At 42.8% G+C, this 27,549-nt stretch overlaps 1 protein-coding gene across 2 annotated transcripts; it reads right to left on the bottom strand.

Annotated features, from left to right (window-relative positions):
* Nucleotides 1-1,075: 1,075 nt before the first annotated feature.
* Nucleotides 1,076-27,345, bottom strand: slc66a2 (solute carrier family 66 member 2). 2 transcript variants are annotated; one of them, XM_014142321.2, is made up of 5 exons: nucleotides 26,326-27,345; nucleotides 25,902-26,035; nucleotides 23,848-23,898; nucleotides 18,291-18,507; nucleotides 1,076-3,887 (listed from the first exon to the last, which is right to left on the bottom strand). In XM_014142321.2, the coding sequence occupies exons 1-5, from the start codon at nucleotides 26,526-26,528 to the stop codon at nucleotides 3,677-3,679; spliced, it is 816 nt and encodes a 271-aa protein (XP_013997796.1). In that variant the 5' UTR covers nucleotides 26,529-27,345; the 3' UTR covers nucleotides 1,076-3,676. The 2 variants fall into 2 exon arrangements, with proteins under 2 accessions (XP_013997796.1, XP_013997797.1); XM_014142322.2 differs by lacking the exon at nucleotides 23,848-23,898 and having other exon boundaries at nucleotides 26,326-27,344.
* Between the last annotated feature and the right edge of the window lie 204 nt (nucleotides 27,346-27,549).

The following is a 27,549-nucleotide window of genomic DNA, read 5'->3' as shown; positions in this document are numbered from 1 at the left end:
CAGTCCCTGCCGCTGAAAAACATATCCACAGGAGGATGCTGACACCACCATGCTTCACCATAGGGATGGTACCTGGTTTTCTCCAGACGTGACGCTTGTCATTCAGGCCAAAGAGTTCAATCTTGGTTCCATCAGACCAGAGAATCTTGTTTCTCATGGTCTGAGAGTCCTTTAGGTGCCTTTTGGCAAACTCCATGTGGGCTGTCATGTGCCTTTTACTGAGGAGTGGCTTCTGTTTGGCCACTTGACCATAAAGACCTGATTGGTGGAGTGCTGCAGAGATGGTTGTCCTTCTGGAGGTCTGTCAGAGTGACCATAGAGTCTTGGTGGTTCCAAAGTTCTTCCATTTAAGAATGATGGAGGCCACTGTGTTCTTGGGGACCTTCGCCAGATCTGTGACTCGACACAATTCTGTCTCGGAGCTCTATGGACAATTCCTTTGACTTCGTGGCTTGGTTTTTGCTCTGACGTGCACTGTCACCTGCGGCGCCTTATATAGACGGGTGTCCAATCATGTCCAATCAATTGAGTTTACCACAGGTGGACTCCAATCAAGTTGTAGAAACATCTCAAGTTCCTCCCAGTTCTTTTCCAAAAGGGAACACTATATCCTATACGGTGCACTACGTTAGACCAGGACCCATAGGACTTTGGTAAAAAGAAGTGCACTATGTAGGGAATAGGGTACCATTTGGAACAGACCCCCGGTCTAATTTTCTCTGGACTAGTTCTGCTGAGGCTAGCCGCCACATTCCTGTTTGTTTAGAATACGCTTTACATAAACCCTGTCGACTAATGTTGGTATTGTGTGGTCAACACAGTGCTTGTTGTGAAGACACAGCGCAGGTGCATTACCATGTAAGTGTTGTTGATAGCTGTTGAGGCCACATGCCTGGAGCCCAAACAGACTGTGGTTGGTGAGCCAGTGGTTCCTCTGACAGATGATGCTAACAGGTCTCCACAGCTGATGGAATAGTATTATCAAGACAGAGCTAATAGGTCTGCGTCAGAAATGGTACCCTATATTGCACACTACAAACATCACTAGCATAATGAATTTACACAAAGCACAGTAGAAATTCTCATTTTGGCCTTTAATGACAGCGCCACAGAGCTTTCATGAATACTGGCAACAAGTAACAGCATACCAGGCAGAGGTTGAATTAAATTGTCTATTGACGATGAACTGGCAATTCTATAGAAAGAACTGGCCATTCCATGGAAAGAAATGTGGTAATGTACTGTGTAGAAAAACAACAAAAGACACAACGTGGTAATAAAAGGTCATCAAATATAAAAATGGCCAAAAAATGTATAACACAAATGGTTTGATAACCATAAAAAAAATTGGGGTACATAAACTGAGGCTGTGATTCAGTCCAAGGTGCCTTACAAAGCAGTGCACTGGACTGCCGACAATGCGCTTTTTAAAAGGCAATTACCCCCGCGTTCGCAGAGATCGAATTCATGGTATGGATACGGCGAAAGCCGGCTTTGGTGTAAATTGCATTTAAAAGTGGCATTGTCGGCAGTCCCGTGCAGTGTTCTATAACGCAACTTAGATTGAATCCTGACCTAAAACTATGTAAAAAAATATTCAAAAATCACAAGGATTGGCATTGTTTGATCAGCATCTACATAAACAGAGGAATAGTTTTGCAGTTTTACCCATGAACAACTAAAACTGAACAACCACCAAAATGATACAACTTAACATCAGAAACAGTGAGTAATTTTGGCCCGGTTGATACTACACAACCAGAGTTTACTAGGTGCACAACTTCTTCATACAATGACAACAACGGTCACCATGTGACATGCGTCACCGTCCTCATCATTGTAAAAAAGAGCTGGATAAAGGGCAAGTGTACAAGGTTTGTGATTATACAAGCGTTTCAGGATTATAAAAAGATGGATAGCATAACAAAACAAATATTCCACATCGCCAGTGATTAAAATAACATTTCCCAGAGTATCCAGCATAAAACATTTTTATCTGCGTCTGAAATGGCACCCTATTCCCTATAGAGTGCACTACTTGGTCAAAAGTAGTGTAATAAACAGGGAATAGGACGCCATTTTGGACGCAACCACCAACTACGTTTTAGCCAGCAGTTCAGAAGTGAATATAACAGCTGTAGTGCTGGTATCGTCTTGGTTACACCCAGAGAGATTCAACTTACCATGTGGTCAAACACTTCAAGAGGTTGAGTCTGGACATGCCTACTACTTGGCTTGAACAAAACCCTGCACCCACACCAGCCCTCGGCAGGATAAGATTTGTCCACGCCCGACCGATTCCAGATTCAACCACTGTTCCCACGTCTCCACCCAAAGCACACATCTAAAACATTTGAAGAAAGCTAAAGAAAGAAATATTCATATAAAATTCTAAAGGTCCTATTTAAACAAATAAAAGGTTTCTAGGGGTGCTTGAGGCTGAGAGGAGCAGGGAGATGAGTTGAGTTGTCCATAGACCAGCAAACAGACTGTCACTAGGTCCTCAGAAGCCTTGTTTATACCTGGCGCTAACATGCGACCTTTGTCCTGATCTTGTCCACATTCTGATTGTGCCCATATTTCCAGAAATATGTCTACACATGGTACATATGTGTCTTTAAATCGTCTACACCTGTCTGAAAATGCGGGCACGATCAGAATGTGGACAGGAGAAAGGATGCATGTTAGAACCAGGTATAAACAGTGCTAAAGACAGGAGCTTTGTACTTAATGTCCTTCCCGATGCGTTGTTGTTGTTTACCATAAAAAACACAGAAGGTCCATCCAGTTCCCTGGCCTACAAACATGGCTGCTACTCCTTTAAATGAAAACAGTAACATAAACATAATATTTGTTTCACACAATGTCCTACCTCCCTCTCTCCACTGACTCCCTTACTGTCCGTAATACCAGCAACACAGTTGTCCACTGAACCACTGAGTCCTTAAGCTTTACCTCAGAGTCATCTGAAGGAAACGTGTTGGGCTCCCAGGAACCAGGCCTCTGGCCCAGACCGCCTTTTTCATTTTTGGTAAAACTGCTGTTGCTTCCAGTTGAATTAATCTTGTGAATTTTCCAAGCAGCAGCAGCAGCAGGAGGTCTTCCAACCAGACCAGAAGAGGCCTAAGAGATCAGACAGACCAGACCCGTGGAGAACATAGAACAAAGAGCTATCTAAATTAAATGTAGAATCTAATTTCCCCAAAAATAATAATTCCATTGTACATTCAGTAAGGTTTCTGTTAGTTACTTCGATGAGCCGTTGTACATTGTGATCACTGGCTGAGTAACCAGCCCTTTGTGAAAGTCTTTTAAGGTTTTTCATGCAACAATCATCAGATCTATGGACAGGAAAGCTGGTCCACATTTCCTTGAGCGTCCATCCATACACAGTGCATATGACTGCAATGTAGACTGATGCATGTGCATAAGATTGTGTGTGTATGCTCAGGTATATTCATATACAGGGATATATTCTTGGGATATACTTGTATAACCATCTGCACAACATACAAACAAATACATATATAACTGGAGGTCCTATCTGTTTTGAAAAGAAATGGAACAAGTGTCATTCAGCAACGTTCTTCAGGCAAAGTAACTCTAACTAGTTTGTGTGCTCATGACCGATTGGTAACGATGTGTGTGTGTGTGTGTGTGTGTGTGTTAGGGGGTCTCAGAGTGCCTTGGTGCTGGTTGTGTGTGACACGGTGTGTGACACGGGTTTCTGCGGGTAGCGGCTGTAGTAGTACACCTGGAATAGAATGGCAACGTCCACTCCCACCTGCAGCAGACCACAGGTCCAGAACTGGACAGGAGCCTCGGTCAGCAGGAAGTAACCCGTCTTAAAGGTGTCCCCACTCGTCCACATCATCACCATTTTTATACTACAGGGAGAAAAGGGAGGAGAAAGAAGAGAGGGGGGGAGATAAACATTTCACTGTTAGCAGAGCTAGAAACAGTGGTTGTGTCCAAAATCTGTCTTGCCTACTACTTACTAAAATGACATACTGTGTACTAAATCATACTACGTGCTGTTTAGTATAAATGCATGCAGTAAGCAACAAATCAACATACTAGGCTCACCCATACTAAGAATGCGTCACCTAATGCACAATTGCGTTTCCCGCCATTCGTTCCTTTTGTTACAGCCTGTCCTCTTATCAGCCGATTATCAGCTGTTGTCAAAACACACGTGGGTCTGAAAATATGTTTCTATTCCTCCATAGAGTGCAGTAAATACTAGATGAAAAGTCTAAACGAGTATGACATTCTGGCATTTAAAGGATACAAGAAATTTCACACTATAAAAAATTATATTTTTGCATTACCAAAAAGCCTACTATTTAGAACGCAAGTACAGGTATTTGGACACGGCCGGTGACACACATGAACACTACCTTAAATCATGACAGAAAAGAGACATTAGGAAATCATGAAACACAATAACAGACCAAATACATCGTTTCAGGTGTGGATACTGACCCACTATTTCCGGAACAAACTACTAAAAGGAAAGAAATGGAATTCATTCAAGTTCATTTGCCAGAACTCTTCTGGAGTTTAGAACTCCTCTCAGGGAGGTTTATAAATTCAGACTCACGGTGCGGTGAGTTCACCCATCTGCTCTCTGCAGCAGCACTTCTCCCTCTTCTCTCAGGGAGCTGCTTAGGCTGATCAGAGTAAATGAACAACTATAGTTCTGTTGTTCAGCAGTATAGCTTTTAGAACAACTCTGTGGTTTGTTTCAAGTGTTCCTTTAGTGCAGGGCTCTCCAACCCTGTTCCTGGAGAGCTACCCTCCTGTAGATTTTTGCTCCTACCCCAGTTGTAACTAACCTGATTCAACTTAACAACCAGCTTGTTATTAGAATCAGGTGTGCTAGATTAGGGTTGGAGCGAAAACCTACAGAACAGTAGCTCTCCAGGAACAGTGTTGGAGAGCCCAACTTTAGGCTGTGGCCCCTCCTCTCTGTGTTACTCTGCAGGATTGTGAACTATAATGAGGCGATAGGGAAGTAACACACTAACAGTGACAGTAGAAGGGCAGTACAGCAGGAGGTCTCTAGGTATGTTGTCTACTGTACAAAGACCGAGCTTTGAAAGCCCTCTACTTTTTAGATGGAGAAAACAGCGTTGCTTATTATAAATGGGTATATGCAAGGTTTCTTGGCATGCTGGGCTCCCAGGATCTCCGCTCCATGTTTCTAAAACATCCAAGTTAGTTTTTATAATGAGAAAAGTCTTGACAAAGGGTTGGTGATTATGGATAAATCACAGACAGACAAACAGTCTCCCCAGCTAGTGCTATCCCTCTCCTCCAACCTCCCTCTCATCTTTGGGACTCTTTGTTTTTCTCCCCAGGCTTTGTACTGAAACCGAGGACGGAAGGTAAACGCTGACAAAGGAAGGACTGAGGCACAAACACAGTTAGCTAACAGCATTCAGAAGTGTTTACAATAAACCGCCTACCACAACAACATTCCCACAACAACACTCCCTTCTGAACGCAGAGGCATCCTCCATCTGCTGTTCTTAATACTACCTGCCTCGTGTCGTGACATTTTGGAGTAGGGACCCCTGCTCAGAGTGCCAGAGCCAATCCTGACATGTCAGCACTTTCCATTCATGTGTAAACAACACAGGTTAGTCAAAGGACAGAATGCTAATCTGAATATAAACACATTTAAAGGGTGAGGGAGAGGCCTAATCTAATTGGTGTCAAGGGAAGACCTGTCAAATCAAATCACATTTTATTTGTCACATGCGCCGAATACAACAGATGCTGACCTTACTGTGAAATGCTTACTTATACAAGCCCTTAACCAACAATGTGGTTCAAGAAATAAAGTAAAGAAAATATTTACTAAATAAAATAAAGTTAAAAATAAAATAAAAAGTAACACTATAAAATAACAATAGAGGACAGGGGGTATCAGTACCGAGTCAATGTGCGGGGGTACAGGTTAGTCAAGGTAATTTGTACATGTATTACAGACTCGGTCAGGGAGAGGTTGATAATGTCAGTGAAGACACCAGTTGGTCCACGCATGCTCTGAGTTCACATCCTGGTAATCTTTGTGAATGTTGACCTGTTTAAAAGGTCTTGCTCACATCGGCAAAGGAGAGGGTGATCACACAGTCATCCGGAACAGCTGGCGCTCTCATGCATGCTTCAATGTTGCTTGCCTCGAAGCGAGCATAAAAAGGCATATAACTCGCCTGCTAGGCTCGCGTCACTGGGCAGCTCGTGGCTGAGTTTCCCTTTGTAGTCCCTGTAAAGGGTTTTGTATGGTTGCTGTGTACGTTTAAAAATCCAAATAATTAGTCAGACATTTTCTAGGCGTTTCAGGGAATGGGTTTTTGCACTAAGCAAATACACTGATGTCATATTCCATCATGGTATGCAGTAGTAGGCCCAATAAACGAATCCATAATAAATCCAACACACATCCGATGAATATTATACTGCATCTCTGACGTTATGACTGGGTCATAACCATACAGTACTGTCAAGTATTGACTACACTGCCAATACCTCTAATATAGTACCACTCTCCCTATGTCATTTGTCTGACCCTGTATCAATGTTATTGGCAAGGCAACACGTTCAATGATCCATACAAGTGAACTGATGAAGATTTGCTGCATTGGTGGCTTCAAAGTACGAAGACTATTGTCTAGCAGAAGCCACTTAGCAGAGGTAATTGTCTTCAGGCTGATTACAGGGTACAGGTTCACCCCGTCTCAAGCTGTCTGCTTGGTCCAGTTGAAATTGGAAGTTTACATACACCTTAGCCAAATACATTTAAACTCAGTTTTTCACAATTCCTGAGATTTAATCCTCGTAAAAATGTCCTGTCTTAGGTCAGTTAGGATCACCACTTTATTTTAAGAATGTGAAATGTCAGAATAATAGTAGAGAGAATTATTTATTTCAGCTTTTATTTCTTTCATCACATTCCCAGTGGGTCAGAAGTTTACATACACTCAATTAGTATTTGGTAGCATTGCCTTTAAATTGTTTAACTTGGGTCAAACGTTTCGGGTAGCCTTCCACAAGCTTCCCACAATAAGTTGGGTGATTCCTCCTGATTCCGCCCATTCCTCCTGACAGAGCTGGTGTAACTGAGTCAGGTTTGTAGGCCTCCTGGCTCACACACACACCTTTTCAGTTCTGCCCACAAATTTTCTATGGGATGGAGGTCAGGGCTTTGTGATGGCCACTCCAATACCTTGGCTTTGTTGTCCTTTGGGATGGTGTTCTTCGGCTTGCAAGCATCCCCATTTTTCCTCCAAACATAACGATGGTCATTATGGCCAAACAGTTCTATTTTTGTTTCATCAGACCAGAGGGCATTTCTCCAAAAAGTACGATCTTTGTCCCCATGTGCAGTTGCAAACTTGCAAACTAGTCTGGCTTTTTTATGGCGGTTTTTGAGGAGTGGCTTCTTCCTTGCTAAGCGGCCTTTCAGGTTATGTTGATATAGGACTTGTTTTACTGTGGACATAGATACTTTTGTACCCGTTTCCTCCAGCATCTTCACAAGGACCTTTGCTGTTGTTCTGGGATTGATTTGCACTTTTCGCACCAAAGTACATTAATTTCTAGGAGACAGAACGCATCTCCATCCTGAGCGGTATGACGGCTGCGTGGTCCCATGGTGTTTATACTTGCGCACTACTGTTTGTACAGATGAACGTGGCACCTTCAGGCGTTTTGAAATTGCTTCCAAGGATGAACCAGACTTGTGGAGGTCTACAATTTTTTTCTGTGGTCTTGGCTGATTTCTTTTGAGTTTATCATGATGTCAAGCAAAGAGGCACTGAGTTTGAAGGTAGGCCTTGAAATACATCCATAGGTATACCTCCAATTGACTGAAATGATGTCAATTAACCTATCAGAAGCTTCTAAAGCCATGACATAATTTTCTGGAATTTTCCAAGCTGTTTAAAGGCACAGTCAACTTAGTTTATGTAAACTTCTGACCCACTGGAATTGTGATACAGTGAATTATGAGTGAAATAATCTGTCTGTAAACAATTGTTGGAAAAATTACTTGTGTCATGCACAAAGTAGATGTCCTAATCGACTTGTCAAAACTATAGTTTGTTAACAAGAAATGTGTGGAGTGGTTGAAAAACAAGTTTTAATGACTCCAACCTAAGTGTATGTAAACTTCCGACTTCAACTGTAGCACCCACAGGATGAGGGGAGGAAAGAGGAAGGGGTGAGACCTGTCAAACGTTCTATATTATTCATGTCTCCAGCTTCACCTCGCTCCCCTTCACTCATTTCATTTGTAACACCCTTTTTAATAACCTTCCCATGCATCTACTCATACTACCTCCCTTCTTGCATCTTTCTCTCCCTCCATCCTCCCCCTCTCCCTCCAAATCCATACAAGGTAGGAAGCTTGTTAGTTCTGGGGAAGAGGATGAACATTTATTTATTTCTCTCTGAGTGCTGACGTAGAGTTTGGGCCAGCTCTGTGTGTAATGATGTGAGAGCAGGGTTGAGGATTTGATCAGCCCTCCTGAGAACTCGGTCTGCGTCTCCAATGGCACCCTATGTACTGCACTACTTTTGACCAAGGCCCATCTCTATAGGGAATAGGGTGCCATTTGGGACGCAGCCTCAGAGAGAATGCTGGGAGGTCAGGGATGGGGTCAGAACATGCCTGGGAGATGATTCTAAAAGTCCCCAGCCACTTACAGAAGACTAACTGGGAGGTAAAAAAAGCCTGTATGCATCGGAGGTGGAGGAGGATGGAAGACCCTCTGCATTTCATCAGGTAATCAGCAACTCCACAGCCCAGGTGGGTGGGCAAGTTGTCATATACTAGTCTGACAAGGTAGTGATGCAGTGTTGTGAATGCAGAGACAGACTTGTATATAGACTTGTATACTGACTGAATTTACTGGTCAAAGAACAGGCAGGCTAAATAAGGCACTCCCTCTGAGCGTGTTATCTGTCCATGGGAAACAGCTCACACAGAGAGGACTTATAAGGACAGTCAGTCAGTAGGCGGTCTGCAAAGCCTGTCTCTCCATGTTCCATTACCTTTATCTCAGGCCAGGGGCCCAGACATCAACGCCAGCACCCCAGGTATCCCCCGCCTAGCTACCCTCCCCCGCCTCCCACCCCAGTCATTAGTTTGACTGCTCCTGTCGGTTTATGTTCATTGCTGCCCTGCTACATACACAGACACACGCCCACACACCGCTGGAGACCTGACATCATGCCAGCACACCTAGACCAAAGTGCCATTAATTCTGCACACAGAGAGGCTAATAGGGGGGGAAGACACACACAGAAAGGAGAGGAGGGAAGACCACAATAACTAAGTACATCCATCTCCAAAACCACTGGGCAAACCAACCCCATGCTAAATCACCACACCAGGAAATATTCACAATATAATACATCTCATCCAAGGTGACCACAGGTGATAAATTCAGCAGGATTACATAATGTGTGTTTCGTAAGTTCTCAACTTCAAACAGTTCACACAGCCCTATAATTAAGCCTCAAATTCGAATGAATTGTCTTTGACCATGGAGCTACATTAGACAATGTATCTTGTTTTGACCATGGAGCTACGTTTAAGAGAGAGAGAGGCAGAGAGAGAGAGAGAGAGGCAGAAAGAGATAGAGGCAGAAAGAGATAGAGAGAGGCAGAAAGAGATAGAGAGAGGCAGAAAGAGAGAGAGGCAGAAAGAGAGAGAGAGAGCGAGTGGCAGAGAGGGAGAGCGAGAAGCAGAGATCTGTTCTTTACTGAGGTTGACTTGACATCCTTGAAGTAAATATGTGATTTGTAGCTGTACTGTAACTATAGAACAGGAGGACTACATTTACATCCACTTTGGACTTCATTTCCCATCAAACCATGACAAGACAGATCAGAATACACTTCCTGTATACAAGCTTCCCCCATTATCTCCTCCCCCACCCCAACATCCACCTTTAGAGCAACCATGTTGTGTCACCCACAGCCCCCAGTCCCCCTCCTCTTTGTGTTGTAGTAATGTTCTGTTTGGTAACTGTCTGCTAAAGGGGTCTTGCGCCTGGCTCTGACAGGTCAATATAAACAGGAAGTGATGGAAAAGCAAACACATGCCTTCAGCCTGTCATTAGCAGGGTGAAGACATACCCTCGTAAAACTGACTATCCTACCGATCCTCGACTTTGGCGATGTCATTTACAAAATAGCCTCCAACACTCTACTCAGCAAACTGGATGCAGTCTATCACAGTGCCATCTGTTTTGTCACCAAAGCCCCATATACCACCCACCACTGCGACCTGTATGCTCTCGTCGGCTGGCCCTCGCTACATATTCGTTTCCAAACCCACTGGCTCCAGGTCATCTATAAGTCTTTGCTAGGTAAAGCTCCGCCTTAGCACCCACCCGTAGCACGTGTTCCAGCAGGTATCGCTCACTGGTCATTCCCAAAGCCAACACCTCATTTGGCCGCCTTTCCTTCCAGTTCTCTGCTGCCAATGACTGGAATGAATTGCAATTGTTTTGTTTTTTTAATCCGCTGAAGTTGGAGACTTATATCGCCCTCACTAACTTTAAGCATCAGCTATCTGAGCAGCTTACCGATCTCTGCAGTTGTACACAGCCCATCTGCAAATAGCCCATCCAACTACCTACCTCATCCCCATATTGTTTTGATTTACTTTTTTGTACACCAGTATTTCTACTTGCACATCATCATCTGCACATCCATCCCTCCAGTGTTAATTTGCTAACTTGTAATTACTTCGCTACTATGGCCTATTTATTGCCTTACCTCCCTTATCTTACCTCATTTGCACACACTGTATATAGATTTTTCTGTTGTGTTTTTAACTGTACGTTTGTTTATTCCATGTGTAACTCTGTGTTGTTGTTTTTGGTCGCACTGCTTTGCTTTATCTTGGCCAGGTCGCAGTTGTAAATGAAAAAAAAATAATTCTCAACTGGCCTACCTGGTTAAATAAAGGTGAAATAAATGTTTTTAAAAAATTGCATCAAGTGTCCCAAATGGCACCCTTTTCCCTAATAGGCCCTGATCAAAAGTAGTGCACTATAGTGCATTCAGAAAGTATTCAGACCCCTTGACTTGTTCCACATTTTGTTACATTACAGCCTTATTCAAAAACATCAACAAAATTAAATCATCTACACACACACAAAGCAAAAACAGGTTTTTAGGAATTTTAGCAAATGCATTAAAAATAAAAAATGGAAACATTAAATTTACATAAGTATTCAGACCCTTTACTCAGTACTTTGTTGAAGCACATTTGGCAGCGATTACAGCCTTGAGTCTTCTTGGGTATGACGCTTCAAGCTTGGCACACGTGTATTTGGTGAGTTTCTCCAATTTTTCTCTGCAGGTCCTCTCAAACTCTGTCATGTTGGATGGGGAGCGTCGCTGCACAGCTTTTTTCAGTTCTCTCCAGAGATGTAAGATGGTGTTCAAGTCCGGGCTCTGGCTGGGCCACTCAAGGACATTCAGAGACTTGTCCAGAAGTCACTCTTGCGTTGTGTTGGTTGTGTGCTTAGGGTTGTTGTCCTGTTGGAAGGTGAACCTTCGCCCCAGTCTGAGGTCCTGAGCGTTCTAGAGAAGGTTTTCATCAAGGATCTCTCTGTACTTTGCTCCATTCATATTTCCCTCGATCCTGACTAGTCTCCCAGTCCCTACCACTGAAAAAAATCCCCACAGCATGATGCTTCCACCACCATGCTTCACCATAGGGATGGTGCCAGGTTTCCTCCAGATGTGACGCTTGGCATTCATGCCAAAGAGTTCAATCTTGGTTTCATCAGACCTTTTGGCAAACTCCAAGTGGGCTGTCATGTGCCTTTTACTGAGCAATGGCTTCAGTCTAGCCACTCTACCATAAAGGCCTGATTGGTGGAGTGCTGCAGAAATGGTTGTCCTTCTGGAAGGTTCTCCCATCTCCACAGAGGAACTCTGGAGCTCTGTCAGAGCGACCATCGGGTTCTTGGTCACCTCCCTGGCCAAGGCCCTTCTCCCCCGATTGCTCAGTTTGGCTAGGCAGCCAGCTCTAGGAAGAGTCTTGGTGGTTTCAAACTTCTTCCATTTCAGAATGGAGGCTACTGTGTTCTTGGGGACCTTCAACGCTACAGAAATGTTTTGGTACCCTTCCCTAGATCTGTGCCTCAACACAATCCTGTCACAGGTGGACTCCAATCAAGTTGTAGAAACATCTCAAGAATGATAAATGGAAACAGGATGCACCTGAGCTCAAATTCGAGTCTCATAGAGAAGGGTCTGAATACTTATGTAAAGAAGGTATTTCTGTTTTTCTAAAAACCTGTTTTCGCTTTGTCATCATGGGGTAGTATGCATAGATTGATGAGGATTTTATATTTTATTTAATCCATTTTAGAATAAGGCTGTAACATAACAAAATGTGGAAAAAGTCAAAGGGTCTGAATACTTTCCAAATGCACTGAATATAGGGAATAGGGTGCAATTTGGGATGCAGATCTGTTGTCATTAACCATCTCTGGACCTGACTGGCATGGCAATGGCATGTTCTGGGGTTTGGCTTAATTTTTTATTATGAGTCTTTGATAATCAATATGATAATGAGCTACTCAATCTTTCTATTTTTAGTGATGTTTATTTTTAGTCTGTTGCATGATCATTCAGAGACTATTTACATTGTGTTGTGTGTGTGTGTACAGTGCTTTCAGAAAGTATTCACACCCCTTGACATTTTCCATATTTTGTTTTATTACAGCCTGAATTTAAAATGAATTAAATTGAGATGTTGTGTTACTGGCCTACACACAATACCCCATAATATCAAATAAGTGGAATTGTGTTTTTGGAAACTTTAACCTGTTAGGGCTAGGGGGCAGTATTGACACGGCCAGATAAAAAACGTACCCGATTTAATTTGGTTACTACTTCTGCCCAGTAACTAGAATATGCATATAATTATTGGCTTTGGATAGAAAACACCCTAAAGTTTCTAAAACTGTTTGAATGGTGTCTGTGAGTATAACAGAACTCAAATGGCAGGCCAAAACCTGAGAAGATTCCATGCAGGAAGTGGCCTGTCTGACAAGTGGCGTTTCATCTTGGCTCTTTTTATTGAAGACTGAGGATCTTTGCTCTAACGTGACACTTCCTACGGCTCCCATAGGCTCTCAGAGCCCGGGAAAAAGCTGAACGATATCGAGGCAGGCTCTGGCTGAAACACATTATCGCTTTTGGCAAGTGGCCGATAAGAGTACTATGGGCTTAGGCGCATGCCCGAGTCGACCGAATGCTTTATTTTCTTTTGTCTGTTTACCTAAACGCAGATTCCCGGTCGGAATATTATCGCTTTTTTATGAGAAAAATTGCATAAAAATTGACTTTAAACAGCGGTTGACATGCTTCGAAGTACGGTAATGGAATATTTAGAATTTTTTTGTCACGAATTGCGCCATGCTCGTCACCCTTATTTACCCTTTCGGATAGTGTCTTGAACGCACGAACAAAACGCCGCTGTTTGGATATAACTATGGATTATTTTGAACCAAACCAACATTTGTTATTGAAGTAGAAGTCCTGGGAGTGCATTCTGACGAAGACAGCAAAGGTAATAACATTTTTCTTATAGTAAATGTGACTTTGCTGAGTGCTAAACTTGCTGGGTGTCTAAATAGCTAGCCCTGTGATGCCGGGCTATCTACTGAGAATATTGCAAAATGTGCTTTCACCGAAAAGCTATTTTAAAATCGGACATATCGAGTGCATAGAGGAGTTCTGTATCTATAATTCTTAAAATAATTGTTATGTTTTTTGTGAACGTTTATCGTGAGTAATTTAGTAAATTCACCGGCAGTGTTCGGTGGGAATGCTAGTCACATGCTAGTCACATGCTAATGTAAAAAGCTGTTTTTTGATATAAATATGAACTTGATTGAACAAAACATGCATGTATTGTATAACATAATGTCCTAGGGTTGTCATCTGATGAAGATCATCAAAGGTTAGTGCTGCATTTAGCTGTGGTTTGGGTTTATGTGACATTATATGCTAGCTTGAAAAATGGGTGTCTGATTATTTCTGGCTGGGTACTCTGCTGACATAATCTAATGTTTTGCTTTCGTTGTAAAGCCTTTTTGAAATCGGACAGTGTGGTTAGATTAACGAGAGTCTTGTCTTTAAAATGGTGTAAAATAGTCATATGTTTGAAAAATTGAAGTTTTTGCATTTTTTAGGTTTTTGAATAACGCGCCACGGGATTACACTGGCTGTTACGTAGGTGGGACGATTTGGTGCCACCTATCCTAGAGAGGTTAACTAATTCATTAAAAATGAAAAGATGAAATGTCTTAAGTCACTAAGTATTTAAGCCCTTTGTTATGGCAAGCCTAAATAAGTTCAGGAGTAAAAATGTCCTTAACAAGTTACATAATAAGTTGCATGGACTGTGCGCAATAACTGTTTAACATACTTTTTGAATGACTACTTCATCTCTGTACCCCACACATACAATAATCTTTAAGGTCCCTCAGTCGAAGTGAATTTCAAAACAGACACAATAATCTTTAAGGTCCCTCAGTCGAAGTGAATTTCAAAACAGACACAACCAGAGACCAGGGAGGTTTTCCAATGTCTCGCAAAGAAGGGCACCTACTGGTAGATGGTTAAAAAAATATCCCTTTGAGCATGGTGAAGTTATTAATTACACTTTGGATGGTGTATTAATAAACCCAGTCACCACAAAGACGCAGGCGTCTCTCCTAACTCAGTTGCCAGAGAGGAAGGAAACCGCTCAGGGATTTCACCATGAGGCCAACGGTGACTTTAAAACATTGTAGTTCCTCCACAATATTAACCTAAATGACAGAGTGGAAAGCAGTGGTGTAAAGTTGTTAAGTAAAAATACTTTAGAGTACTACTTAAGTCTTTTTTTGGGGGTATCTGTACTTTACTTGACCATTTATATTTTTTATAACTTACTTTTACTCCACTACATTCCTAAAGAAAATATTGTACTTTTTACATTTTCCCTGACAACCAAAAGTTCTCGTTACATTTGGAATGCTTTGCAGGACAGGAAAATGGTCAAAATCATGCACTTATCAAGAGGACACGTGGTCATCCCTACTGCCTCTGGCAGACTCACTAAACACAAATGCATCTTTTGTAAATAATGTCTGAGTGTTGGAGTGTGCCCCTGGCTATCCATACATTTTAAAAACAAGAAAATGGTGCCGTGTGCTTTGTCCCTTTACCCCTACCTACATATACATATTACATCAATTACCTCGACTAACCTGTTCCCCACCAACATTGACTTGGTACCTGTGCCCCCTGTATATACTGTAGCCTTGTTACTGTTATATTATTGTGTTACTTTAGTAAATCTTTTTCTTAAAACTGCATTGTTGGTTAAGGGTTTGTAAGTCAGCATTTCATGGTAAGGTCTGTGCCCGTTTTATTCAGTGCATGTGAACATTTTATTTTGATTAATATAAGGAATTTTAAATGATTTACAGTTGTACTTTTGATACTTAAGTATATTTAAAACCCAGAAATTTTAGAGACTTTTACTCAAGTAAGACAATTGGGTACTTTTTCCACCAATGATGAAAAGTAGGGAGCCTGTACAGAATAAAAATATTCCAAAACATGTATCCAGTTTGCAATTAGGCACTAAAGTAAAACTGCTAATAATGTGGCAAAGAAATGTACTTTATGTCCTGAATACAAAGCGTTATGTTTGGGGGAATTCCAAGACATCACTGAGTACCGCTCTTCATATTTTCAAGCATGGTGGTGGCTCCATCATGTTATAGGTATGCTTGTCATCGGCAAGGACTAGGGAGTTGTTTGGGATAGAAAGAAACGAAATAGAGCTAAGCACAGGCAAAATCCTAGAGGAAAACCTGGTTCAGTCAGTTGCTTACCCAGACGACACTGAATGTTCCTGAGTGGCCTAGTTCCAGTTTCGGCTTGAAAATCTATGGCAAGACTTGAAAATAGCAGTCAAGCAATGATAAACAACCAACTTCACAGAAGTTGAAGAATTAAAAAAATAAACAAAGTGTAAATATTGTACAATCCAGGTGTGAAAAGCTCTTAGAGACTTACCCAAAAAGACACAGCTGTAATCACTGCCAAAGGTGATTCTAACATGTATTGACTCAGGGGCGTGAGCACTAATGCAAATGCGATATTTCTGTATTTCATTTTCAATACATTTGGAAAAATGTCAAAACACATGTTTTCACTTTGTCATTATGGGGGTTGTGTGTAGATTGTTGAGAAAGAAAATATATGTAACACATTTTCAATTCAGGCTGTAACACAAAATGTGAAATAAGTAAAGGGACGTGAACAGTTTGTGAAGGCACTGTATGTGTGTGTACACGCGTGTGTGCATTGGTCATGACTCGGTCCCAACTGTGTGACTAATAATAGGAACTCGGAAAACACTACTGAAGATCCTCAATTAAAACTCCATGATGATGACAGCAACGGCACTAAATGGGTATAATATAATCATCATCATAATAACAGCATTAGAATGGAGCGTTAACAATGAAGCGTCATGTTTTATATACATTTAATTGTCTGTGCGAATCCTGCCTAAGGATTTAATCGCTAGGGAGAATGCAGTAAAAAGGCAATAAGTTAAATTAAAAAAGACAATCTAAGGAGGCATCCTGTTCAAAATAAGGTCTCAGTTTAAATAATACACTATATATTCACAAAGGTATGTGGACACCCCTTCAAATTAGTTGATTTGTCCATTTCAGCCACACCCGTTGCTGACAGGTGTATAAAATCGAGCACACAGCCATGCAATCTCTATAGACAAACATTGGCAGTACTGGCAAACATTGGCAGTACTTCAGCCTTACTGAAGAGCTCAGTGACTTTCAACATGGCACCGTCATAGGATGCCACTTTTCCAACAAGTCAGTTAGTCAAATTTCTGCCCTGCTAGAGCTGGCCTGGTCAACTGTAAGTGCTGTTATCGCGAACTGAAAATGTCTAGGAGCAACAAGGGCTCAGCCGCGAAGTGGTAGGCCACACAAGCTCACAGAATGGGACCGCCGAGTGCTGAAGCATGTAAAAATCTTCTGTCCTTGGTTGCAACACTCACTACTGAGCTCCAAACTGCCTCTGGAAGCAATGTCAGCACAACAACTGTTCGTCGGGAGCTTTATGAAATGGTTTTCCATGGCCGAGCAGCCACACACAAGCCTAAGATCACAATGCGCAATGCCAAGCGTCGACTGAAGTGGTGTAAAGCTCGCTGACATTGTACTCTGGAGCAGTGGAAACGGGTTCTCCGGAGTGATGAACCACGCTTCACCATCTGGTAGTCCGACGGACGAATCTGGGTTTGGCGGATGCCAGGAGAACGCTACCTGACCGAATGCATAGTGCCAACTGTAAAGTTAGGTGGAGGAGGAATAATGGTCTGGGGCTGTTTTTCATGGTTCAGGCTAGGCCCCATTAGTTCCAGTGAAGGGAAATTGTAACGCTACAGCATACAATGACGTCCTAGACGATTCTGTGCTTCCAACTTTGTGGCAACCGTTTGGGGAAGGCCTTTCCTGTTTCAGCATGACAATATGCCCCTGTGCACAAAGCGAGGTCCATACAGAAATGGTTTGTCGAGATCTTTGTGGAAGAACTTGACTGGCCTGCACAGAGCCCTGACCTCAACCCCACTGAACGCCTTTGGGATGAAAAGGGAACACTGACTGCGAGCCAGGCCTAATCGCCCAACACCAGTGCCGACCTCACTAATGTTCGTGGATGAATGGAAGCAAGTCCCCGCAGCAATGTTCCAACATCTAGTGGAAAGCCTTCCCAGAAGAGTGGAGGGTGTTATAGCAGCAAAAGGGGGGACCAACTCCATATTAATGCCCATGATTTTGGAATGAGATGACCAACGAACAGGTGTCCACATACTTTTGGTCATGTAGTGTATAAACCAAAGAACATGTTCACGTCTAGTAGAAAATCCTTACACTGAATGAACTAAAGTCAGTACCAGTTAGGCGTCTGAATTACATATCCAAGTATTTAAGTGTTACATAAATTAGACTGAATTTATACACAGGTGTGCAAATGAAAAGACCAGTTTGAGGTCATAGGTCTCATAATAAACCACTGAAGGTCAGCAGCTGGGCTATGAGTAGTACGGAAGCAAGAGATGGGATGAAAGACAGCGAATGTCAAGTGAGAGAAAGGGGAGACAATTGAATGGCAACTGTGGTGACTTCAGTGTGTATGTGTGACGTCCTCACCTCATCCCCTCAGTACTCTTGTTCTGGTAGTTGCAGTAGAGCTGTGGCATCCCCAGCATGGCCTCAGTGAAGACAGCCAGGAAGCCCAGGCTCTCTACGAACACAGACGAGTCCAGCAGCAGGTAGGTGACGTAGGCCGCCGACAGGGTGAACGCCACCACACACTGCAGGTAGTCCACGAAACGACTCCACGACCAGAAGTGGCTCCAGTCAAAGTCTGAGGCAGACAGACATGCGGAGAGAAAGTAAGACACAATACTAACACCGATAAACTGACGGTTCTTACCTTTTTCAGGTCGATCTTTCTCCATCGTGACACGCTGGCTCGAGAAGACTGTAATAAAAAGCATTGCATGTGACGTGAAACAAGGAGGCATAGCTGCATGGAAAGATTCATTTGGAACGAATTTGGAAAATGCAGAATGATTTACTCTAAATGTTCCTGCCTCACTGACTTCCCAAATGTACCCTAAAGGTTGAATGTTTTTTTTCATCAGGGAAATAAACAAAAACAAGTGCAGTTCAAGTTCACGGAAGAAGGAGGCATAAGAAGTCATGACTTCAAGATGAAAATCGTCGTACAACTGCAGGCCTGCGATACAATCTCTAGTGATCCGACAACATCTCGGCTAGGAGACGGGCGCCTCCACACTACATTGTGCTGCTACTACCTATGACCTCTAACCTATAGGAGTAGCTAAGACAACCATAACGCCATCAGTGTATGAATAAGAAGGTTAGTGATGAGGATGCCTCCTCCTTTGGCATGTTGACGATTATGTTACGTTAAACTGTCAAATGTTAGTCTTTATTGATTCATTCCCTTTCCCTGCGGTAAATCAATGACGTCACCACTGAGCTGCACGTAATGCGTTTTAAAACTTCACTGAGACAACAATACACGGAGCCTGACCGCGCTCTAAATGACGTTAGGGGAGAGAAGAATAAATGGAGGAGATTAAATCACCGCTGAAAGGGGGGGGGGGAGAAGAGGTGGAGGGGAAACGTGCTGTGCAGCATCTTCCATAGGATTATACACAAACCTCTACATTGTACAGGGTCATGTTGAAATGAGATTCTACTCATCGGAACATCAAGCTCCTCTGAGGCGGCCGGTGGAACAGGGTATGGGACGAGAGCGTCAGAAGGATTATGGAGAAAAAACGTTTCAGGAGCTACTGGTGAACCATCGCGACTCAAACACACTTAAACTGAATCAAATAAAAAGAGGACGTAAACTCATACATCTCATCTAGAATGACATGGTTGGTTTGGTTTCCTACCGTTCTCCATAATCACATTTCCTTCGACAAACCACAAGAAGAGGAATGACACATTACATGACGTGTCCTGCTGACTTACTGAGATTGTAATTTAGAATGCACTTCAGAATTCAATGGAATGTATTTTGCTGAAATATCGATGTTCACCGGATCTGAGATTTAGATGGCATTTCTGATACGCATGGCAGACAGGTGTATGTGTGTATGTGAGTATCAGAGTATGTGTGGAAGTCAGGGTGTGCATGATGGATTATCATGTCTACGGTCTGCAACTAAATCACCTAATCATGGAGTGGGGTGAGTCCGTTTTGCCCTCGCTGATAACAGCAATGCCTTGAGGGGGGTGAGGATAGCTCAAAGAGGCGCACACACACACGGCTTATTGTAATGGTAGAAGAGTGTTGTTACAGGGTGTTTACAGCAGCACCTTTGCATGCTACACCACACTGTACCCCACCACCACTGTGCCATTCATCTACTCTGGGGCGCTCTCGTTCCATCGCTTCCCTCATCTCCTCTCCTCTTTCATCCCTCTGTTTAATCTGACACGGGGCCCCTGTCTGTGTGTGTGTGTGTGTGTGTGTGTGTGTGTGTGTGTGTGTGTGTGTGTGTGTGTGTGTGTGTGTGTGTTGGGGGGAGAGAGGGCTGGAATCATGTCATATTGCTTTGCATGCGTTGGTCTCCTCAGAACATTAGTTTAGAAGCTGTCATTTAGCCGGTCACGTCTACACTTCCCACAGTTACATGTTGTCATTCATAGTCCATAATCATGCAGGCAAAACAACAGCCACCTAAAATAAAAATGGTCCAGAAAAAAGAACCTGCTTTTTGGGGCTAAAAGCTAGAAGTGTGAGGAGAGTAGGAGATGATACATTGGAACCGGTCAGATTCACGCCATACAGGAGAGACTGTGATGACTAATAAGCATCGAAAGAAGAATATAGACTATTCCCAATGCCCAGTTCCCCTGTCCTCCCTGATTGTCCCTTTAACAGTACACAGGCCTAACAACCAACCCCCCTCACATATCTGGTACTGCTAAATACTGCTCAACGTTCTTTGTTTGAACTCACAGGGAGGTGAGCTTAACGCACCTGCACTCCGTGGTTATTTCTCCAGAGTGATTGGGAACCTGCTGTGATAATGGATCCAAGACGAGGTGCCATAGAGAGAGGGAAGCCAGGGAGGGAAGCCAGGGAGGGAAGCCAGCTCTGAACATCACAGAACATTAAACAGTTTGGTACAAGCACAGAACACACACACACACACACACACACACACAACAGTCTCAGGAATATACTGGTTCAACAGGTCCGTGTGACAGTCCGATGATAACGTGTCAGAATACTGTTGTTTCGTCTGTCTCAGTTTGACACTCATGTTTACAACTTCAGTGAAAGCAGGTGAAATTATATTTAAATATTCAATTGTAACCAACCTCATCAAAGCCTGAAACCCCAACAATGATAAGGAGACGTCAGAACTATTTGTTACTCCCAAACTACATTTAGACAAACCGCCGTTTAGGGAGTTCACCAAAGAGTAGTTTGTTGATGAATTCCTTCTTTTACATCCCATACATACATAGCACTTTCCTTCCCTGTTTTATTTCTTTACCTCCACCTGTACTCTTTCATCCTTCCAACAATAGTGGATTACAACATGCCTCTCCTCCTTGGATTAATCTATAGAGGAACAGACCCATGTCTATGCAACAGACAGATGAGCAACAGACACACACTACATGGCCAAAAGTGCTCATCGAACATCTCATTCCAAAATCCTGGGCATTAATATGGAGTTGGTCCCCCCTTTGCTGCTCCACTCTTCTGGGAAGGCTTCCCACTAGATGTTGGAACATTGCTGCGGGGACTTGCTTCCATTGAGCCACAAGAGCATTAGTGAGGTTGGGTACTGATGTTGGGCGATTAGGCCTGGCTCACAGTCGGCGTTCTAATTCATCCCAAAGGTGTTCCGCGGAGTTGAGGTCAGGGCTCTGTGCAGGCCAGTCAAGTTCTTTCACACCAATCTCAACAAACCATTTCTGTACGGACCTCACTTTGCGCACACGGGCATATTGTCATGCTGAAATAGGGAAGGGCCTTCCCCAAACTGTTGCATTCGAGGTTCCCGTTCTGTGAGCTTGTGTGGCCTACCACTTCTCTGCTGAGTCGTTGTTGCTTCTAGATGTTTCCACTTCACAATAACAGCACTTACAGATGACCACCTCTAGTAGGGCAGACGTTTGACTGACTTGTTGTAAAGATGGCATCCTAAGACGGTGCCACGTTGAAAAAGTCACTGAGCTCTTCAGGAAAGCCATTCTACTGCCAATGTTTGTCTATGTAGATTGCATGGCTGTGTGCTTGATTTTATACACCTGTCAGCAACGGGTGTGGCTGAAATAGCTGAATCCACTCATTTGAAGAGGTGTCCACATACTTTTGTATATATAGTGTATGGCTATGGAACAGGCAGGGGCAAATAGTGAGGCTGAGGGAGACGGAGCCAGGGAGGAGAGGAATAGGGTCTGGGAGACAAAGAACCAGAAAGCCAGGGAGGCAGAGCTCCAGATCCAGACCTGTGCAGCCCAAAGCCAGGAAGAGGTTAAGGAGAACACACCCTGGCTCTGGTTCCGCTGCCAAGTACTAACTGTTTCATGTACAGGCCAGAACAGTGAACGTACACGTGGGACACAAAATGCCAGCTTTTGATAAGGTAAGTTGAAACCAGAATTAAGCTTTTTCTACTGTGATGAGAAGAAAGCCAGCTTACCATACCACTAGAGTTGTGCTGTAGAACATCATGCTGGGTGGAAACACTTTGATAAGTTGTAAGAAGTTGGCAGCAACTCCACCAGTCAACTCCCAGTTCCCAATGACACAAACACACAACACTCAATTCCAAACACAGAGGCTGAATAAAAGGGTGGCAAAAATCATTTTGATTGCTGAAATCAATATCTTCAACAGTCTGTGCCTTTCTCTACAACTATAATTGGATTCTACAATGCACAATCAAACTAAACAAACAGATTTTGATGGGGATTTTTGAATTATGTTACTCAGAATGAAGCATGGATTTTAAGAGAGAAGACGATTGAACCCAATAAAGTGTGTGATGGATAGCAGTTCTGAGAAGGTAAACTACATCACTGGCAGTGAGGACTCTGGACAACATACAACACAGAGCATTATTGCGTCTTCACAGGTAATGTAGGCCTTTGTTATTTCCCAGCACCACCTACTGTCCACACGGAGGATAGCAACTCCTTCCCAACTACAAAGCAGCAGTGTTAACCAGAACTAACCACAACATTGAGATCCATTGTTAGTAAACGCATACTTATGATGGGCATCACACGCTATTCACAAAAACAAAGTTCTCAGCACAATGAAACAGGTACAATTGATTGCTGGTCATCAGCCTCAACTGGCTGGGTGAGGGCTCCGTACAGTAACAAGAAGAGGGAGTTGAAACAAAAGGGCAAAGATAGAGGTTGAATAACCAGGACAGAGTTAGGAAGACTACAGTCTCATAAACTGTCACATCTGTGAGCTGTCTGTGCATCTTTAGCAAGCTGGTGTGAATCCAAGTCGTCATCATTGTTTTACCAGACAGGACCACGGAGCAGAGGGCAGTGCACATTAGCTTTCACATGCAGCATTTAATAGAATTGTTGCTGTAGCGCTGACAAAATAATAATTCATTTCAAACCAAGAAACATAGCCGAGCAATTAGTCTGTCAAGGTCAATAACATGGCAAGCAAATAGCAACAATCAAAAGTCTTAATACATATGGTTAATCAATATATGAGTCTAGAATGCATGCATTTTCATTTTCTGAGTCAGAATCTGATGGTCATCACAATCAGACAACTCAAAGAACTGAAGCAAAATTAAATGTCCATGCACAATCACTGCAATACAGTAGATGCATGCTATAGTAAACTAATATCAGTAGCATAAAAAGCATTTTACAAACTGAAACAATTAAAGCTATTGACTATAGCTAACACGCATTGTGAACTTCCATGCGAACACTATAACAACTACATTGGTTCTTTAGGAATCACAAATGGAGATATAACGAGGAAGGATCACATGCGATGCAGGAGGATCCACGCCAGGTTAAGGCATGATGATGCTGATGAGTTAGTGGCAGTTAATACTGTGAATGGAGCAATACGAGAGGGAGAGCCACACAAGACCATGCGGTAAGGAAAGAGAGAGAGATGAAGGGAGGAAGGCAGAGAGAGAGAGACAGTACCTACCCAGAAAGAACTTCTTAGGGACTTTGATCTCCTCGTCCTTACTGTCTGTTGCTACAGACACAAAATAAGAAGAGGGAACAGAGAAAGAGAGCTTGGTTTCTCTTGTGCTACAGACCAGAACTGACCCACAGTTTGAAGTCAAGAGAAGTTTATTTTTGACACAAGTTTAGTGACTTCAAATGGACAACCCAATAACTACCCTGTGGGAATTAACATAGTTGAAACCTCAACATTTGGATCTGACTGAGTTGAAACCTCAACGTTTGTTTTAAGTTAGAGTTGAAACATCAACGTTTGGGTCGGACTGAGTTGAAACCTAAGCTGTTGGCCGGAGTAGGGACCTCAACGTTTGGCCAGAGTTGAAACTTCCAACGTTTGTTTGGCGTCAGACAGAGTTGAAATCTCAACGTTTGACTAATCATAAACAGCCTGTTTTCTCAAATCATCTGACCCGCCTACCCTGATCCTGTCAATTTGATTGGCTACCAAACTCTGAATTGAGGCCACATGATGGCAGCACTGAGCATTCAACGTTCTAGTATTCCGTTGGCAAGGAAACTGGTGTAGGTCAGTCAGTCAATCAACAGGCTGAGGAAGGGAGTTATGAACCAGAATCAGCCGCCAGCCCACTCTAGTTCCGTAAACAGATTATTAACATCCTGTTATGACTGCAATGGGAATATTTAGGATGAATAAAGTTAATGTTTAACATGCTACATGTTTCACTTTCTTTAATACACATGATTCTGCCAGTGTTCTGTTTGTGCAAGGTGTGGGTTGAATTGGAGATTAATAATCTCTTTCAAAAGAGAGACCTGGCCAAAATAGCAGCACACAAAGTTGCAGACACATTGACAACATAAAACACAAAGCACTAGAGTTTATATACATACATTTACACAATGAACAGCAAGATGTTTTGGGAAAGTGTGGTGCAACTAGGGGTCAAAACATTTGACAGCCCCCTACTTAAATTTTCCATCAGTGTGAATATTGTGGATTGTTCTCATATCTGTTGATAGTGTTTGACGCCAGACTGGAGGTGCAAGGGCCGAGGACACCCTGATTATCACTGTATTCTGTGACACTGTGTGATTATGTAGGCACTAACAAAGTCACTGGCTTTATGTTTTCTACAAGCCTCTCGGGCTGGTGTTTACAGAACATGTGGTCAGTGCTGTCTGATTAGTATATTAAGGGCTGTTAGCCATTCTCTCTGCTCCTGTGTGGGATATTGTTCTCCTTTTTGCAAACTCTTTTATTCACATGGAAATGACAAAGACAAACTAGAGTTGTACAGTACAAGGCCACATTCAGTAGGCAAATGTCAAATGTTGCAGATATAAATGTTTGATTTATTTAACGTTTATTTAACTAGGCAAGTAAGTTAATAACAAATTCTTATTTATATTGACAGCCTACCCCGGCCAAACCCGGACGACGCTGGGACAATTTAGCTCCACCCTATGGCTCACCCAATCACGGCTGGTTGTGATACAGCCTGGAATCAAACCAGAGTCTGTAGTGGCGCCTCTAACACTGAGATGCAGTGCCTTAGACCGCTGAGCCACTCAGAAGCTCAGAAATGTCATGAAGAGCCAACATGATTCATTATCCTACATGTCAGAGAGGCATGTTTGATCTACATAACACATTTCTAACTGACCGTTCCACAACATCATGCCCTGCTGAATGCACCCCAACAGAATCTGAATGCACCCCATAGCACTGGGTTGGTTTAGATTGTCATTCAATGATTTGGAGATTTGTGCAGCACCTTGAGGTTAGCTGGGTGTGTATCTCTGTGAGTGGGTGTGCAGTCAGATTTGAGTTGTGTGTTTAAGCTGTAAAATATATTACGAACATGAAGGAGTTCCTTTGAGAGGAAGGACAATTGGTTAACTAAGGAATGTGTAACACACACACACACACTCTCCAGAGGTTGGTGATACAACCAAGCACTATCAGTAGTTCACACCATCGTGTGAACAGAGGTTATAAACTGATTATAAAGCTATAAAGAGTAGGGACAGGCCAGGGAGGAGGATACCGACCTGTGAATGAACGTCGCTTAGTCTGGAGTTCGGTGGCCACGCGGACGTTGGTACACAGGTCGAGCATGATCAACATGGTGGCGATCATGACAATGCTCTGCCACAGGAGTGGCGTCTCAAAGTAACGCCCAAACCTGGAAAGAGGAGACAGGAAGTAGTCAGGGCACAGGCTCCAGGGTGGCAATACTATTCTGCATGGAGACAATAGGCTTCTGTTGGAACCAAAGAAAAACTCTGCTATCCAAACCAATACAAGGATTCCCGTGAGAGGCAGTATCATTTATAAACACTGTAAAATCTGAAGGGCCAAACAGTTGAAGTCTGTCTGTTCTTCAAATGCACTTAGGCTACAGCCTTCACATGCATCAATGCACATTTCAATAACATGAAAGTGCAAGTTTACTGCACCTATGGCAAAACTTACCTGAACAGTATACGCAGAATATTGGCCACCAGTAGGACGAGGCAGACATAGGTGGAAAATCCCTCTGCGTTCTGTGTCCGTCTGATGTCCCTGTACTGGGGGATGTAAGGCACCACTCCACCAAACACCATAGCCCCCGCAGCGATCCATGTCACCAGTTGGTTCAGGACATACATGAGCTGCTCAAACATCTCATCTTCCATGTTCTCTCTCTGTTATCTAGTCTACTAGGTCACAGCAAATCATGGGAAGTGCCAAAGGTGCTGCGCAAAGTTCTAGTGAGCTGCACTTGCCTTTCAATAATGTGGTGTAGCCTAGTCAGAGAATGTGAATTGACCAGTGCCTTCGTATGCTTATTGACAGTCAACTTTTGGATCAATAACCAATGAAAGGGACAGAATTATATGTTCCTGCCATAGAAAAAAAGTTCCTTCTTTCAAACCGGATGTAAAGCAGAAATAACTATGTCCATCAATGATGTTCTATTGAACAGTTTACAGTAGACTCCAGAGGTTCTACCTTAGCAGAAATCCCGAGTAGCGGCGCTACTGTTTCATACTATTGTAACTATATGAGATGTACAATGTAACAAGTTGAATGTTAGGCTACAATTGAGAACATCAACAGTCGGCCAGAGAAATCTAGCTTGTCAGTCGACCAATCAAATGAATGCAATATTATTCAATAACAGTTTCAATTGACTGGACTTTTCGCGATTTGTAAAGAAAACTAAAATAGTCAACCCTCGATATTTGCTTTCCAGTTGTCCCCAGTCTAATCGAAGCGACTCAAATCCCCAGTCTTCCGGGTGGGTTTGTAGTTACAACTGGACAGCAGCATGAATCTGTGCATCACATGATTGTCATTTACAAAACAAATCCCGTTTGTCTGGAAAATATAATTCCAGCAAAAATCGAAAGAGTGTGAATTTATCGGAAAGTGCAAAAACCCCTGCGCCCAATGCTCTCTCACCGCCACACAAACAGAAAACTAGAGCAGCACTTCCTTCTACGTCAAAATCGTCCCTCCCTGCTTTGGTAACATCTGAGTTTGGCTGCATGGTCCTAGACAGAATCACGTTTAAAGGGGGCTCAACCATTTATGTATATCCTATTGTACTTGTCCTATTTTGAGACATTGAACATAGGCCTATATATATGTGTTTTTGTATTTTTATTTTCTTCCATCATTATCATGATGAACAGTTGACATTCTGAGAATAAG

The sequence above is a fragment of the Salmo salar genome, chromosome ssa14 (genome assembly GCF_905237065.1).
Source record: "Salmo salar chromosome ssa14, Ssal_v3.1, whole genome shotgun sequence".
NCBI lineage: Eukaryota > Metazoa > Chordata > Actinopteri > Salmoniformes > Salmonidae > Salmo > Salmo salar.
The sequence above is the reverse complement of the archived record's forward strand: the minus strand, read 5'-3'. Positions and strand labels throughout refer to the sequence as shown.